General features: G+C 41.5%; 1 protein-coding gene across 1 annotated transcript in view; it reads right to left on the bottom strand.

Annotated features, from left to right (window-relative positions):
* CPAMD8 (C3 and PZP like, alpha-2-macroglobulin domain containing 8) overlaps positions 1-17912 on the bottom strand; it is a 50790-nt gene that overhangs the window by 15897 nt on the left and 16981 nt on the right. Inside the window, exons 20-35 of the mRNA XM_027701625.1 lie at positions 15509-15740; positions 14744-14897; positions 13948-14090; positions 13460-13511; positions 12484-12782; positions 11864-12089; positions 11132-11308; positions 8304-8385; positions 6360-6516; positions 5833-5907; positions 3834-3999; positions 3050-3136; positions 2030-2166; positions 1559-1714; positions 1119-1181; positions 506-744 (exon numbers count right to left, since the gene is read on the bottom strand). Of these exons, the coding sequence (XP_027557426.1) occupies positions 506-744; positions 1119-1181; positions 1559-1714; positions 2030-2166; positions 3050-3136; positions 3834-3999; positions 5833-5907; positions 6360-6516; positions 8304-8385; positions 11132-11308; positions 11864-12089; positions 12484-12782; positions 13460-13511; positions 13948-14090; positions 14744-14897; positions 15509-15740 (2445 nt within the window). The remainder of the gene's footprint in view (positions 1-505; positions 745-1118; positions 1182-1558; positions 1715-2029; positions 2167-3049; positions 3137-3833; positions 4000-5832; positions 5908-6359; positions 6517-8303; positions 8386-11131; positions 11309-11863; positions 12090-12483; positions 12783-13459; positions 13512-13947; positions 14091-14743; positions 14898-15508; positions 15741-17912) is intronic.

Below are 17912 nucleotides of genomic sequence, written 5' to 3'. Positions count from 1 at the left end.
TATCCAAAACTGAAGAGTAAGGAACTCAAATAACAAAGTCATGTCAATAATATTTATAAAACTATTGACACAATTAAGATATTAGTTAACCAGTTGAATTTACCTCGCTCTTTGAGGCTGCTAAAGGAAGCCTGTTACTGAAGACCTAGAAAATAATCCAAAACTTTTTCTTTTCCTGTTGATACAAGCATTCAAACATTCCATTTGTCATCTTCAGGTTTTGGAGAGGGAATAATGAAACTTAGTGATAAAAACCCGAGGTGTTGCCACTTCTGTAAATTTGTTCTTACTTCTCTATGTTTGACATACACTTGGCACTAAAATGCTCAAAGCCAGCAGGCAACGTTCAAGAATGATCATGGGATGACTCTGTCCTACAGCCCACAATGGTAGTTGAAAGTTCTCTTACCCTGTTTGAGACACAGACAGTGCAGCAAGGAAGAATTTGGTGATGCTGATCAGGAAACTAAATGTTCTGGTGAGGAACAGGGTTGGCGTTTCCTACCTAGTGCATGTCTCCAGTATGACTTTGTACTCCCGATGGTCCTGGTCTGATGCTGGGTCATCATCATCCCCCAGAGCCCTCTCCCTGTGCAAGGCTTCAGAGCGATTCTCATCTGGAGAGCCAGAGTTCAGGGGGTTGGGAGCCTGGAGATGCTGCTCTGACTTTGGCTCCTTGAGGTTAACCAGGAGCTGGAAAGCTGGTTTGGCAACAGGATCAGGTACATTGTAAGTGACATCAATCTGCAGCAGAAAGGGGGAAAAGCAAAACAAATCAGGGCAGTTTATTAGACCCCAATGTTTCATAGCATCTACAAATACTCCCTGAAGACCAGAATTAACACCAGATTTCTTCAGAGAGAGGGAATGGGAGGAAGAGAGGCAGCAGAGGCTTTACCACATAGTTATATAGAGGTAAAGCTGAACCAGACCAGATCCACCCTAGCACCACCACATTTACTTCTATGAATTAAAGCAACACCACATTACATCATTACTTTGAGAGAAATTCCAAGTGTAGCTCCTTTCTCATAGCAAAATGGGGTTACAAGTAGCAAGCAGACTGAGTTTAGAAATCATCTGCTCACACCCTTTCTCCAGCCCCGTGGCAGCCTTACCTGCATCAGACAGCAGCCTTCACCTTTGGCACTCACAAACAGCCCTGTGGGAATACTGGGGATCTGGGGAGAATCCACAGTTAAGACATAGATAAGACTCAGAATGGAAATTAATGTCAGTTCAGCTTTATCCTGAAAAAATATCTTTATGGTTATAAAGGAGACTGCAGAAGTGAAGTGACTTTCAGCCACCTGCATTTACAATGGCAGAAAAAAGCAGCCGCACAAAATAAGCCTCAGGGGTGAAAATAGGGTGAAAAATGCCTTTAATTTTGAGTGCTGCCTCCTTCATACTAGAACCCAGACATAAAACCCCAGAAAGTCCCCAGATCTCAGTGTTTAACTTGTGCTTTTACCATTCCGGATCCAAGTCCTCAGTCAGAACTCAGCTCACATGGATTGCTTTAAAAATTTGGCCACACAAACACAAAACCACCTACCACTGCAGTCTGGAGGACTTTTTTATTCATCTTGTTGAGCTCAAATGTCTCCTGGTAGTCCAGATTAGTAGAAGCCAAGGAAATGGTCAGGTTGACTCCTCCAACATAAGAAAGGATGGCATATTCAGCCAGAGCCTGCAGGGCCACACAGGTGTCCTGGGGATCAGAAACAGGAGAGATTAGAATAGTGAAGAACACAGGAGTAAAATTCCAAACAACTGTGCTCTACAGTCACCAGCTTCTGGTAGCAGAATCTTCCTTAATTCAGATGTCAGGGTTTTGCTCACTTTTCCTGTCATAGGCATCTGTGAGGACAAGGACGAGTCTGGGTTCCTTTCAAATTATCAATCTGGGAAAGTTTTTCCTCTTATCAGAATACAAACAATTTCTGTCTGGACTCTAGATGAAAACTCCGCATTCCTGAATCAATTGATAATGAATCAAAGCTACCTTTTTTCAGAGGCAGCCCACCTGAGTAGATGAGAATCCTCCCAGGGCATTCCTTTGCTGTGAAAGCCATTTTACTACAGGGAGCGCAGAGGCCACATCTCCCAGGAGTGTGTAGGTCAGAAGGGCATAGGATGTCATTTCCACCTCTGCAGAAACAACTGAAAGGGAGGGGGATTAAAAAAATAAATAAATAAATCAAAATACCACCTAAAAGTGAAAATCTAGGTAGATCTACAGATAGTTCTATGAATATTCATTAAATGAAAAATAAAAACCATAATTTTAAGAGTCTGTAGAAGCAAACACAGGAAAATATGTCTGCACCCAAGATACATCACCTTCCAAAGATATCTTTGCTTCCAACACAAGCTCTTGCCTTCACATAACAGATTTTCTTTCTATTTGATTGTATCCCATAAGGAATTTATCTCCCACTCCAATTCTACTTTGCTGCCGCCCCTACTGTATTCCTGTCCTGAGATTTTCATTCCATATCCAGCTACATCCTTCCTGAACATTGGTGCACCTACATCATATCCACTGTCAGTGGCTTTAAGTGATTTGAAAATTACAGCATGATTCAACAGTTGCTGTGGTTTTGACAGCTGAAGTCTGGAAAAACAGCTGAAGCATCAGTGGACTGGTGAACAATCCTTAGGCCCATTTGAAAACACAAAGATAAATAGCTCTGAAATTAAATGTATTTGATTTCCCTTAGATTTCCATTTCAAATGATTCCTTCCTGATGGAATCCCCTATGACTCTCACTCTTCTGTGTTTATAAAACTGGAGTGAAACCTGGCAAGATAGCTGGGGCTGAAAAGCCCATCCTTCTCTGGGCCACATCCTGCTCTGTCTCATTTGTTCTTTCAGCATAACATTACCCGCTTTTTGTGAGCTCTCCTTTCCTCTGGCCCCTGCCCTGACTGACTGACAATTTCAGAATACCCTCTATTATAAAAACAATTCAATAAAATTCATGGAGCCATTGGGCTGGTGATGCAGCCCTTTCTTTTATCTCTGTCTTTGCACTACAAGTACCTGATTGAGAGAGTCCATCATTAAATCCCATGAAAGTATCTTCATCAGTAACAAGAGTTCCTGTGAGGCTCCAGTGTGTAAAGCCATCTGGAAAGAGAGGACAGTGGGATATGTGTGTTATCAGAACAGGAGTTCAGCTGAGCCTCTGTGTGTGGGAACAGTCAAATTCCCCTTTGGAATTGACTCCATCCCTGCCCTGAACTGCACTGTCCCTCCTGTCAGATGAGCAGTCCCTGGGCAAGAGGCTCCCTTTGAATTGCAAAAATGACTCAACATGACAAATTAGATAATTCTTGGATTTTGGATTAAAATACACCAATACACCATCAGGGAATGTGAAGTGTTACAGGGCAAACACTCATGGACAGGAAAGGCACTGCAGAGCCTCTGCTACACTTGTCTTCCCTCAGCATCAGTGGGACTGAGGTCTCAGCCCTCCCCAGTTACAAAGTGAAACTGTGCTGCGAGGAAACATCTCACAGGCCCCATTCTCTCCAGTAACTCAAACACAGCATTCACAGAATATGCTGAGTTGGAAGGGACTCACATGGATCATCCAGTGCAACTCCTGGCCCTGCACAGGTCCATCCCCAAGAGTCACACCCTGTGCCTGAGAGTATCATCCAAACACTCCTTGAGCTCTGTCAGCCTTGGTGCTGTGCCAACTGCCCTGGGGAGCCTGTTCAGTGCCCAACCACCCTCTGGAGGAAGAACCTTATTCAGTCTGTATTTGCTTGTTCCTGCAGGAGGACTGAGAGCTTGGGGTGGCCCAGGAGCTCAGTACCTTGGGTGATGGCCATGCTGTTCATCCTGCGCAGCATCACCGCTGCAGAGGGGCTGTGCAGCAGGGTCAGGGTGTAGGCAGTCAGGGCAGTGGTGTAGGGGTCTTCTGCTGAGTACAGGTTGGACTCTAAGAAGTGCTTTGCTTTGTCAACAGCTATTCTTTCTTCCTGTATTTAGGGGAATAGAGTCCAGACATGTTACCAGCCTCTACGTCTCAGAAGTTAGAATCACTTTATTACTCACTATATCATGTCCATTAAAAAAAAAAAAAAAACAAACCAAAAACAAAGCCAAAAAGCACTAAAAATCCACCAACGAACTAGGAAAGATGCATTTTGCTCTCTGCAGAAGCTGAAGAAATTCCATGCCCCTGCAAGGCAGACAGAGCAGAAGCAGGTTCTCCACTGCAGGTTTGATTGCGTTCCTGACACTCCAGAGCGTCTGGCAGACGCCAGAGGATAATAAAGGCCAAGGTTGCCAGGGGTCCCTGCAGCCAACAAACATGTTTTATTAACTCCCTCAATGACCTCACCGTGTAGGAACGTGGCTCTGATAATTTATAGAAACAATTTAATTGGACTTGATGTAATTTGGTTTCCTTTGATTTCCCTGTAGCACTAACCTTCCCCTTCCTCATTTCCTAGCAAAGATCATTAGTAACACTTGCAAATCTCCTCCAGGAAAACCATTAGATCCACAGAAAATGCACTTCCAACAAGTAAAAATGCTGGGGCTGTCTTGCCACACTGCAACCCAGGGAGAGCATCACATCACTGCTCAGAGGGGGGCACTGGAGGGCAGGAGGAAGTTCCTCTGGGAGCATTGGAGGACTTTCTGAATTTTTAATAAGGTTGAAAGCCTTCCACTCCAACAAGAACAGGGGGTTAGGGGGCATCTGCTTGCAACAGTAGGATGGTTTCTCTTCAGGCTCAACATCAAAAGTGCTGAGGTTATCTGAGTTCCTGAAGGGATAGTTCTGTTTGCATTGGCTGTTTCAACATCTCCCCAAACTCCCAGGGTTGTGCCTCAATGGACAATCCTTTTGTCTGAGTGCAAATCACCAAGAGATGCTCCAACATCCTCCTCCTTTCATCTTCCAGGCGGTTCTACCTGTCCACACCCTTCACCCACCCACTCCCTTTCCCTTGGCTGCTGAAGAGCAAGGGAAAAGCTGGATCCATGGCCTGCTCAAGGAGACATCTTCCCAGTCCTAAATAGTGGGAATGATCTCATCTGAGCATCTCCATCCTAGTGAAACTGCATGCAGGCAAAAATACAGAGGATAGGAGCACTGTTTTACCATGAGTTTTAAGAAGGAGTTTCTGAAACACCAGTTATACTGGAAATCATGGGGTTTTTTTTCCTAATTCAAAAATCATGCAGTGGAATTGCACATTCTGACATAGCTGTTCTCTTTTCTGTAGTGCTCCTGTTCTGTCTCACTACAAGGAAGAAAAGGACTTTTCTGCAAAGCCCTCAATCCCACACATTGCAGGAGAGCAGCTCTCCAAAGGCACTGTAATCCAACAGCAGTAGCTTTTTGGCTACTGCAGCCAAGCCAGACAACAAGAGTTTGCTGTATCCCCAAGTTAAATTGCTGTTAGCACTAAGCCAGGTTTTCTGAGCCTTTCTAGGCAAGTAAAAGATCTGCAAAGGCTGAAATCACACCTTGAAGTTACAAGGCAGAAAACACTTCTTGCAGGAATTTCTGGGAGAGGTTGAGGGATGGGGCTACAGGGAAGTGTTTTGCTCTGGTAGAATAATCATGAGCTGATGGTAGGAGGGTGGGAGATCACCTCGAATAAATTCAGACCAGATTCCTTAACTTTAGAATAATCTCAAGGCTTTGCAGCACCCTCTGTTACCTGGATACTGTCACTCAACTGATCATAGAACCTTTGAGAGCAAACAGCAGTAAAGTGAAGTTTAAAAAAAAACAAACAGAGAGAATTTCTTAGAACATGAAAAACTGAGAGCTGTTTTAACTGAGTTTTTGTTACCTCGGAGGTGACACCTGTTTCCAGAAGAGATGCAACCACATAAGCTGTCAGGGAGATCTTCCCATGGATTCCACCCTGGAAGGGCAAACAACACAAACCACTGGATGAAAATTAGAGAAGAGGACACTGGATAAAAAGAGTCTTGAAGCAAGACAGAGAACATGTTAGAACTAGAGAAGCTGAGGCATCACAGAATCTCTTTTGGTTGGCACATAAAGAGTAGGAAATTTAGGAACCCAACCCAACATTGGTTGGACCCAGGACTGTCCCCTGGCAGTGGCCTGAGGACACACTCAGTGCATACAGGACTCAGGTGTTTTGTAACACTGGACATCTTGCTTTCCCTCCTCTGGGGACACCACACAGGCACATTCTGACAGATCTGCTTGAACTGAAATTCTCCTGCTTCTTCCAGCCATTCAAGTGCAAATTTCATATTGAGCATAAGGAAACTGCATCACTTCATGCTTTGATAATAACTTAAAAAATGTTCTTGTTGCATGATTTGGATCCTGTATGGTTTTTACCTGAATGTCTTTATTTAGTATCCTGCCCATAGCAGGAAAAGAACCATCTTCTTTCTGGTGCTGGATGATCCAGTCTTTGGCAGCTGTCAGTTCTTTTGGGTCAATGAAAATAAACCCACGAGACTGAGCAAAGGACTTGAGGACAAAAGCTGTGAGCCTGTAAATAGGAATGTATCATCTTTACTGAGAAAACAAATTTAGAATAAACTATCAGTAAGGGAAAACCAACATTCTTAGAAAGCACAAATTAAAAAAAATCATGTTGGGAAACATTAAATATTGTTGTTAGAAAGTTCATTTGTAAAAGCACCTGAACACTGCCCAAACTTCTTGATAAGAACAGGGTTAGGGGTCAACTAACTTGAAAAGTAGAACTCAAAGCTATATTTGTTGTAGTTGTGGCACACCCTGAAATATAGTTCTTTTTTTATAAGTGCTCATCTGCCACCTAAATTACTAAAGTTTTTAAGTCAAGAATCAATATTTTTAAATTAAGAATCAATATATTTCTTATAAGAAATCCAGATCCATTGCTGAAGTCTGAGGCTGTGATAGACTTTATAGAGAATAAAGATTTAAGAAAGCACCAGAAGTGTTTTTGGAATTCTAAACCTCTGACAAAAAGTGTGAGCACTGGCCAGCTCTGGGAGATTGAGTCATCCCATTTACAAGCCCCTGAGGAATGGGAGGATAGCAAACATGGCCTAGCAGGGGAGTTTTCAAATGTTAAGTAATTCCATGTCACCATATTTGACATTGAGGGACTGGGAGATGCCAGAGCTGAGATAAAAGTTCACTATCTCAGAAACAGTGAGGCAGCAGCAGTGGCACTTCCCCTCCAATGAGTTTGCGAAGTAAATCAGTTAAAACCAAAATATGAAGCAGATGGAGAAGCCAGATGACAGCACAGGCAAATGAATGAAGACAAGGATCCACTACAGCTGAGCCAGAGTCAGCAACACTGGGGTGATGTAACAGAAACCTCCCAGGCCATGGTGTCCCCAGGAGAACATCATGAGATGAGTTGATTCCTTAGTTTCTTAATTTCTGGCTCTCCTGTTGTTTGACTCTGAAGGTCCTGCTTGTATTCTCAGAGCATAAATCCACCCCATTTCATCCATGAGGGGTTATAAAGCACACGGGCTAAGAATTCTTTGGGGGTTTTGAGTTGGTTTTGGTGGGGTGTTTTTTCCCTACCCTGGCAGAAGCCTCTGCCACTTCTAGGGACAGCCCATTTCTCTGTACATGCTGAATGGTGAAGCTCCATTCCCTGATGGAATTTGTTGCTTAAATACTCCATAATTGCTACTCCACTTCCAAATAGGAACCTTAAATAAGGCTTCTGTGCCTGAACTTTATGTCCAGTATATAAACTGGGGGGGAATTACCTGAAAGAGGGGCCCATCTGGGTTCGGGAGGGAGGGTCTGGCATCGATCAGTGAGTGGTGAGCAATTGTATTGTGCACCACTTGGTGTTTTGCCTTGTTACTGTCAATATTATTATAATTTACCATTATTACTGTATTTTTACTTTATTTCTGATTATTAATTTGTTCTTATCTCAACCTACAAGTTTTACTTTGATTCTCCTTCCCATTCCACCAGGCTGGGGGGAAAGAGAAGGCGTTTGAACGAGCAGCTCTGTGGTGCTTAATTTCCAGCTGGGCTTAAACCAAGGCAGCATATTAGTAGATCTGACTATCTTATCTGCTCCTGAGTCCTGAAATAACTATAACACACCTCTTAGGGTAGTAAGAACATTCAGCAGCACTGAAGCAGTAATTCTGTACTCACCGAGTATTTACTGTTTTATTTCTATTCTCCACTGTGTGCGATACCACGATAGAAGCTGGAAAATTCCTCTTCTTTCCCAGCCAACTGTATATTTTTCCCATTTAGCAAACACTTAACACTTTTCTAACTCTGTTTTAAATAGCAACTCACCACATACTCCCTGATGAATCTCTCTCCCCAAAAGCACTGTATGAGCCATCTTGTCTCTTGTAGGTCAGCTGGCGCTGGTAGCCTGGAAGTCACAAAAGAATTGGGGGAGTCCAAAATCCTCACATAGAGAAAAACAAGAATTTCAAGTGAATGAAGACTCAGAGCATTTGGCACTCGTGTGAGGGATTCTGCTGCCCCAGGCAGCCTCTTGTTCTGCTATGAGTGAGAGTCAGCTCTGTGTCCATACAGCTTATCCAGAAATCCGGTCAGGATAACATCTGGGACACTGCAGCTCCTGCCTTTTGGACACTTAAAATGTTAGAAATGTGATACTCCTCTGAAAAAAATGCAGTATCAAAAGAAAGATTTTTTTCCTTAAGTCCACAGCCACTCTCCTTCTGCTCTACTGAATGCACAATACAGATAAAAATGGTTTTCCTTCAACACCACAGCTGGATTCAGACTTTTCTCCAAAGCTGTTGCTTGGGACAACTTAAGGTAACTGTAACATAACAATAACAGCTGTGATCTTGATGGCCTTGAAGATTTCCAAGCCAGCAGGACTGTCTTAAGGCTTGTTTTAGGCAACATTATTAACAAGTTGAATGCTGAAGATAAGAATTCTCTCCTGAAATGTCTTCTGAGACAGAAAATTAGGAAGGATAGTCAAAGTGCTCTTCCTACAAGGAAAATAATTTGCCTCTCAAACCTGTTTGTCTATAACCATGAACTGCTCTTCCTAATAAAGCACTCTAGGAATACAGGAATATATGAGTTGAGGAACACAGAACACACACTTGGATAAAGCTCTTAAACACCCATGGGAATCAAACCCCTTAGAGTGGGTATTTCTGATAAGGAAACGTGTCAAACCTGCAAGAAGATGGTGTCAAAAGACATTTACTGCTTGCTAATTTCTCCAACACATCAGTAGATGTTTTATTCCACACCATGACATTTTCATGAGAATGGGCTAGTTTTTCATTTCCAGAGGTGAAGCTTCTTTGTTGACCTCTCCAGGTACAGGCAGCTCCTCAATCCCGAGTAAGAACTGCCCATGACTCCTGTACTTTCCAGTTGCTCTATAGGCTTCCAGTGCTCACAGGGAAAGCAGGTGGAATGGTTTGAATGGGAGGAACAAAGCCCTAGAGATTATTGATGCTCTTGTATTAACCACATCTTTGCCTGAGGATTGTGGCACAGCTACAAACACATGGCAGAAAGCCTAAATAATTGTATTATTTTTTTCTTCCTCCAAACAATAGGTGTGACATTAGATTCCTTTTCTTCTCTGCAGGCCTCAGGTTCAATTTACTACTGAGCCCTTCCTGCTTAAATAGTTCCTAAGTGTCCCTTTCCAGTGTGTAAATGGACACATTGAGTCTTCATACCTCTCTTATCATTGTCTCTTGGAATGTTCATTTTGAATTGAGTTGTGCTTCATTGCTCTTACATTTATTCTTCTTTGCTTCCAAGGTAGGGAGTGGCAGACTTGATGTCTTGCTTGCTTTTCTGAAATCTTCCCTTTCAAACACTCCCATGGATGTTGGGACTCATTGGAGAGGTTCACCTTCCCAGTTTTCCCCTGTTCATCTGCTTTTGTAGAACTGTGTTGTGGGGAAGTAGAAAAAAATGCTGACTGGTTTAGCTCAGGCCACTTCTAAAGTTTAGGGAACACAGAGGAATTGTTGGGTATCAGCACTTTCCACCATGGATGACTAAGTGAAGAAGTTTTCTGGCTTGGTAAGTCACAAAAGCCTTCTGGAGTGAGCAAACAGACTTTCCCCATCTAAACCTTGCACTTGGCAGGGCTCCAATAAACACAGAAGAGTTTAAAACTCTTGAGAATTTCTTCTGTAAGGGTTAATTAGCAAGCAGAGTTTAGAGCCAAAAATCTGGAAGGTTTGCAGATTCTTAAAAGGAAACAAAAGCAAAAGATGTTGCAAAGGAAACACTGACTTGGACTATTAACAAATTCCTTTTGCCTCATTGCTCTCAGCAAGCACAAAACATTACAAGTAGAATGGGTGGAGCCAGGCAAAGGAAGCAGCACTGGGCTTTAGCTGCTGAATACAAGAAATATCTGGCGTATTCCATTTTATATTTATATTTTCAGAGGAGAACCACCTAATCCTGTCACCTCTGATTTCATCACATGACTATTGTCTGACTCATACACAAGAGAGCTTTGTCCCTTTGGGTCATTCAAATTGCACTTCATTACAAAACTATTTTGCACGTGGCTCTTCTTAAACAAATGCTGAGAAAAACAGTGCAAAGAAAAAGATAGATTGCTTTGAGCTGCTTAGTGAGGTAGGACAGGACACTGAAAGGGCAGATAAAATCCTTCATTATATGCCTCTAGGATAACTATTTTGCATACTAACTTTTGATTTTGGGTACAATGTTACTAAGAAAATAGTGTTAAAAAAAGAAAGTCCAGAGGAGAGCCATGTCCTGACTAAAGTGACAGAAAGACAATTCATGAATAAGGCAAAAAAATGTATGGATTTTTACGAAAATTAGTTTTCCTTGGCTTTCTAACATGTTTAAACATAGAAATCAGCTATCTAAGGAAAAAAAAATAAAAAGGATAAATCAATAAACATCCAAACTAAGAGTTATTGAAGTTCCCAGTTCCCATAACACAGGTTATGTATCAAGGGAAAATGTCTTGCCATCAAAATCTGTTAATCTGTGAGATTATCCTACAAGAAATGATGAATCCTTATCACTTGGGCTACTCTTGATTAGAAAGTATGACGGGATACAAGTAAAACTCTCTTCTAACTTTTCTCCATTTATAAACTGTGAATGTAATGAGTTACCTTGAACAAGGTAATCAGTAGCTTCGATCTCCACCTCATGACTGAGTTGTTTGGTTTTCTGCAGATATTTCAGGACAAAAACATTGGGAGCAAAATGGATCATGTTCTGCTCCCCACAGCCAAAGGGTAATCGCAGAAGGTTGTCCAAGTTGTTCAAAGTAGGACCCATCACATCTCCTGTTTGAGAAAGAGGTGATATGTTCAGTATTAGGCAGTTAGACTTGACTTTTGGTGTCTTATGATTAAACCCCACCTGACTACACTAATATCTCCTGTTAAATAAGCTGTATCATAAGTGGGAAGTCCTTTATGTTAAATCTTAGCCCTTCAATCTCCTGTTGGATTAAAGAAATTCCACATTTCAGAGTTGGATTGTCCATGACTTCCCAATTCAAGGTGAGTTTAGAACACAGCACAATTTGTGATTATGATGATTATGAAATAAATACTGTGAACTCTAACAGACAGTGCCTCTGCAAAGCTCTCAGTATCAACTTTAAATCACTGTCAACTCAAACAGGTTTCAAAAAAGTGACAAAAAACTCCAAAACAATCATTTGTCCTAGAATTAAGCAGCATAAACCTGTGTAAATGCCTATGACTATCTTATCAGTGTAAATGCCTATGACTATCTTATCAGGTGTGCATTACTCAAATACTGGTCAGAAGCAAGTAACAGCTGGAGTATCTCTTCACATTTGATACCCAGTGATACCTCCTCAGAATTGATACCTATGATTGAAGCCGTAGCTCTTTCTGATCCTGGAATTATGTTGTGGGGAACTCCAAGAGTAAATGCTTCATTGTGATTTTCATCAGTCTCTTCTTTTCTCCAAATTTTAAACTCTCCCATTGACCCCCAGCCTGTGGAAAAGCCAATGTACTTCACCTCAAGCTGTTTGGGGACTGTCCACTCCACAATAATAGACTCATTTAGCACCCGAGTACCGTGGCCAACCTGAAAGGGACAGAAAACCAGGCAGTTCCAAGAGCCCATACATCTGGAGTCACTCTGCCAGGTGTCCTCGGACCCCCTAACTCATATGTGCATCAGAGAACATTGTACATGGATCAATACCTTTCTCTTTCCCACCCACAAAACAATCCAAGGAAGTTTAATGAGAATTCCACAGGCTTGACCTTCAAGGACTAAAAATATTGAAGACTGAGGTCCTGATTTGTTCTGAGCAGATTTGTTCTGATTGAAGTAGCCTGATCAAGAATTAAAACAGAAAAGACAACAGGAGAGCAGCTTTTACTTTTTACACCAACCTAAGGAAAACCTGCCATTTGTGTGCTCAGACTCTGTTTAAAAAGAGACTTTGAGACCCTTACAAAGAAGAATTCAGTACCTGGATAATTCCGTTTTTCCAGCTGATCCAGAAGCTGCGGAATTCATCCCAGGAGAGGATCCCAGGTGTGTCCTTGCTGGCCACGGGCTCACCCATTTTGCTTATGGAAATCCATGTTTTGCTGTTTTGATGTCCACCAATAACAATCTCTGTCATCTCTGCCATGTCGTGGGGACCAGAGGACAAGGCCAGGTGAGCATCATTGTGGGCTTTCACAGCAATATCAAAGTGGGTCATCTGGGCAGGTTTCTGCATGTACTGGTACTCATATTTGTTAGGTGTAGATATGTGGATTTTCTCTAGCCAGAAAAATTATGGAATGTTGTAAGAATTAGAGCTGAGCTTACACACTTCAAAAATAACCCACTGCTGATTACTAAATTTAAACAAACACACCTTTCCTAAGTCATGTTTTTTTCCAGCTTCTCTTAAAACAAACTATGAAAGTAAACATGGATGTTTCTTCTCACCTTTTTTTTTTTACATCCTTCCAATATAGAAGATACTTCAAACTGCTCAGCTGAATTTCTCATGAAGTCTGCAAGTGATTTTTCAGTTCAAATCTAGTAGTCAAAAGCAGCTCTGTTTAGCTAGTGGAGCCAACTCTGAGCTACCCGAATCTCTGGCAGAAAGGACATACTGATTCCAGAACTGAATTTTAAAAGACCAACTGAAAATATAGTACAGTCCCAGTTACTGTCCACAGTGCTGAATACTCAAACTGTTTCATAAAGTAAAGGAATTTAATGGCCATTTCCAGAAATCATTTGGGCAGTTAGAGCAAATTCATAATTAGCCAGCCCGGTTAGAAAGACTCTTTATTCAGAAATTCTTCCTACACACCATAACTCATCAATCACAGAGAAATGGACACAAAGATTTTTTTTAATTTTTTTTTTAAAGGAGATGAAGCCAAATGTTTCTATTTAAAACTGAATCGAACAAACTGAATCTCTCATTCAAATCATGAACTTACCATTTGGGCAGAAGAACACACTGTAGGTGTATTCTCTGGACAGTCCCTCTGGCTATAGAAAGACAGAAATCCACACATAAACCCACAGGGCTTGGATGAGCAGGAACAGATCTCAGTTTTACTTAGAAAACACAGAAATTATATTCTGTTGCTGTCCAGTTGTTTATGTCCTTTATAGGAAAGAGATGACACCATGTGCCAACCACCAGCAGAGAACCTCACAGCACAGCACATATTAGATTAACAGGGTAAGTTTATCCAATAAAATTTCCATTCCTTTTTCTCCTGAACAGTATTGAAGATTCACCAGGTAAACTCAGAACCACATGGGCTCTTTCTGTACAAGTATCACTACATTATTTCCAATCATGCAAACAAACCACAAATCAGCTTGAGGATTCTGATAAACCTATCCATGTTTGGTTACCTAAAAACTGTCACAATTTGCCCATTTTTATCTGAATTATTGCAAATTCCTTTTTTCTTACCTCGATAATCACACTGCTACGAACATAATCCACTCCCATTGGGGTTCTTTTGTCCAGGAAAGTGTCCTCTGAGTGTTTGCCGTTCTTTAAGCTCTGCATGCCGTCCTGACAGCAATTAGTCCCACCAAACGCAAAAGCTTTTGCTAAGAAATAGAAGGGAAAAGCAGGAGGTATTTTGAGACAGGAAGACCTCCAGGAGCTTAAGAGAAGATCTGAATGAATTAGATACAGCTAATTACCAGTACATCAAGTGTTTTGGAAATACAGCTCTCTCCTATTACCCTTATGCCATATTTGAATGATCACATCTAAAACCAGGCAACATTTGGCCAGTCATGAGGCAACAGAGAAACTCTTCTCTAATTTTCAGTGTTGGCCAATTTGTACTGGGATTATTTGTTGAACGATGTACAAAATCCGTTGTTATTCTCTTATTTAAAAATTCACAGGGAAATCTAACAGTTCTCTTCAGGGAAATCTAACAGTTCTCTTCAGGGAAATCTAACAGTTCTCTTCAGGGAAATCTAACATGTCCAACCTCACATGAGAAAATATCACAACAGGAAAACTGATAACCAAGGAATCTCCTGAGGTTTGTAACAGGCTCTTCTGTGCATTATAGGTATTGGATGTGTTTCTACAATAAATGAGGTTGAAAAGCCAAGTTGGCAGCAAGTGGAATAAAAAATTCCCCTTTGGGGTAGTGGAGAAACAAGAATTTTCTGCTGAAAGAGAAATAAAAAGAAACACTTGTAAAACTCTCTCAAGCAACAAGCTGTTTTTAGTTCGATACTACCAGTGATGTTGCTCAGTCCCAGCTCATTGAAGGAGAGAACAACAGAGGTGGGTTTGGCTTCCCCGGGGGCAACGCACTTCTTTCTTGTCAGATGGTGCTTCCCAGGATGTCCAACAAACTTTATGCCTTTTGGGACAGAAATCTTCACGTGGACCTGTGAAAATTTTGGAATTCATTGCAAATTTCAGCTGCAAAGCCACTTGTAAAAATTCTGAAAGCCACGAAATGCTCCACAAAAATCACAGCATACAGATTTATTTGTTCTTCAAGCTTTCTAGTCATGTACTTGACTGAGAGCAGTACTTTCAGCTCAGCAATTCCACAAGTATTTCCGAGAGATACTACTGAGGGTAGGGAGACAATGAGTTTGAGAAGAAAACATCTTGGGAGACAGGATTTCTTGGGGAAAAAAAAAAACAACAAACCAACTACTTCTGGCAGGTTTCCAATCATGAAGGAATTTCTTCTGTGATTCACAACGAGTTTCCTAATTGTCTTCTCTATATTTTTTCCCTATATTTTTCAATATTTGTACTTCTGAAGTGCTGCAAGACACTCCAGACCACTATATGTGTTTCAAGCTGAAAGTAAATAAAACAATGACTTTTATTTGTATTGAAAAGCAATATTTATCTTTTCAAGGCCCCTGTGCTGAGCTTACCTCTACATTAGGCTGGTACCTTATCTACTGTAACTTGTGGATCACTCAGAGGTTCTGATGATAAACCAGAATTGAGTTGTTCAGCAAGAGGAGGGGGTTGTTACCTCTACACACACGGCCAGGTAGTTGTAGACAGTCAGTGGGATTTTGGTCTGTTCCCCCCGGATGACGTGGTAGGGCAGGGTGAAATCAATGAAGAAAGGCTTGAATGTCTTCAGCTCTGTCTGTCTGGCAATGCCCAAACCCTTCTCTTCAGACAGACCCACAGCCTCCGTGATCCAGGTGGTGATGGAGTCAGGCACATCCACGTGCAGCTGGGCTTCTCCTGATGTGTTACTGTCAAAAGGAACGTGGAATAATTTGGGTTCAGCAGATTAACTTCATTCCAAAGCATTTAATTCAAGTACACATTTTGGGGAGTTCCCTCCACATCCAAATTTATAAGATAATATCTGCTTTGAACAGCAGCTTATAAAAGGCTCAATGTTTTTTATCAGTTGAGACCTGTAAACATTTATAAGGAGAACAGCAAGTAGTTAGTTCTGCGAAACAATCTAACATACAAATTTGTACAGGTTTAGAAACTTTATTTGCAGCCTCATTATAAAGTGACTTTTCTTACAGGCAAACGTCTGCACTAAGTCATAAAAAAACCCCACAAACAAAACTAAAAAACTACCAAAACCCAAAAACAGCAACAAAAAAAGAAAGAATCCCAGAATGAGGTCCCGGATAAAAACAGTTCAACAATAATTTATTTAATTATATCAGCATTAATGTCAGCTAGTGAAATAAAAGTATTTTTTGTCATCCCTGTGTCCATTTCCACGCTGCAGACTCTGCTTGAATATAAGGTCAAATGAGAAATTTTCTAGACACCAAGTTCAGCAACTGTTTGTTTTGATTCAGAAACGCTTTGGTTTATTGGGGTTTGGAATGCCTCACTTAGAAAACTTCCAAACCCATCATTTTCTTCCGAAGAGGACTGAAACTAATTATTAAAAATCAAGTCTCTGAGTATTTAGCTTTCCTGTGCATAGCCCCACAGGATATCATAAACCTGGTATCCTCTTCTATGTTTTATAATAATAGAAATTCAATTTTCTTCTGAAGAAAATTTCCCTCCTGCAAAGCATCTTCGGCCTTGCCTGGAACAGAAAACATTTCCACCAACACAAGAACAAAAGCTATTTCATGGCTCAACTGACAGCATGATTGGTGCAATTATGAGTACACCCCAAGGTTTTTTGCTCTCAAGTTCTTATTTATTCTCCAGAGCTTGATACACGTGCTGTCAGCTCTGTGAGCTTTTGAGGGCATGGAAAAGGAGAAAGGAAGGTCTTCAGAACAAACTTGGAGAGCCTATAGCATGACATGATCCTTGTGGGTCCCTCCCAACCCAGAACATTCCATGAAACATTGTCACCTGCAAAGCTGCCTGATCCACATCCAGGCCACCCCCAAGAACTGCACTTCCACTGCTCTTCACATGAAAGTGATTCACTTTTGGCACAAATGAAGCACTTTTACTTTGCTCCTCTACATCAATTGTTTGCAATTCTCCTTGAGCCTGAAGCTGCAGGAACTGTCAGGAGCCAGGCAGGAGGTCACGGACTGATCTGTGTATTTATAGTACAGCGGGGAAAGAATTAAAACAAATGGTTTGATGAAAACTAGAGATCACTGTGCCTTTTAACAGACATGCTAAGCTCAGTCAGGCTCCAAGCACTGGCCAATGAACGTGGTTCCCCAGCTCAAAGTCCAGAGTGGAGAGCCTGGGAAATGCAGTTGGCTTGGCAGCATCGAGTTATTACAGAATCATGGAATGGTTTGGGTTGGGAGAGACATGAAAGCCCACCTCATTCCAGGGCAGGGACACCTTCCACCATCCCAGGTTGCTCCAAGCCCTGTTCAACCTGGCCTTGGACACTTCCAGGGACGGGGCAGCCACAGCTTCTCTGGGCAACCTGTGCCAATATCACCCTTATAGTAAAGAATTTCTTCCTGTTATCTAACCCAAACCTACTTAAAAATTAAAGTTATTTTAACTTTTTTTAAGCAGACTAATTCCTTAATATTTAGGTCCTCATCCTAACTGGAGTTATGCAGCTGGTACCTGCAATAATCCCCAGCCCTGAAAAATAAGTGGAAGGGTGTCCTGGCTCCAGGACTGGCAGGATTCCAGTTTGTTTAACCGGACAATTTGTTGCAGCTGATGTTCTTTCCACTGGGATTTCAGCCCATAACCAGTATTAACATTATTTTCACACATGAGGGCACTTACTCTTCTGGGCGGGGGGCCAAAGTACACACTCATTTCCAGCCATTAGACCCTCCAGCCAGGCTCTAGGAATTTTTAGAATTGGTTTGGGAAGTTGACATTAAGCTTTTGTTTCTTTTTTTTTTGAGGATTGTATTTTATAATTATAAATGGTAGAAGAAAAAAAAATTCTTCCTGTTCAAGAGAGTGGAAATGAAGAAATGGTCAACTCAGTTGTTTCTAATGAA

The sequence above is a fragment of the Neopelma chrysocephalum genome, unplaced genomic scaffold, assembly GCF_003984885.1.
Source record: "Neopelma chrysocephalum unplaced genomic scaffold, ASM398488v2 Primary Assembly neopelma1_164, whole genome shotgun sequence".
Taxonomy (NCBI): Eukaryota; Metazoa; Chordata; class Aves; order Passeriformes; family Pipridae; genus Neopelma; species Neopelma chrysocephalum.
This window is presented reverse-complemented; position numbering and strand designations above follow the sequence as displayed.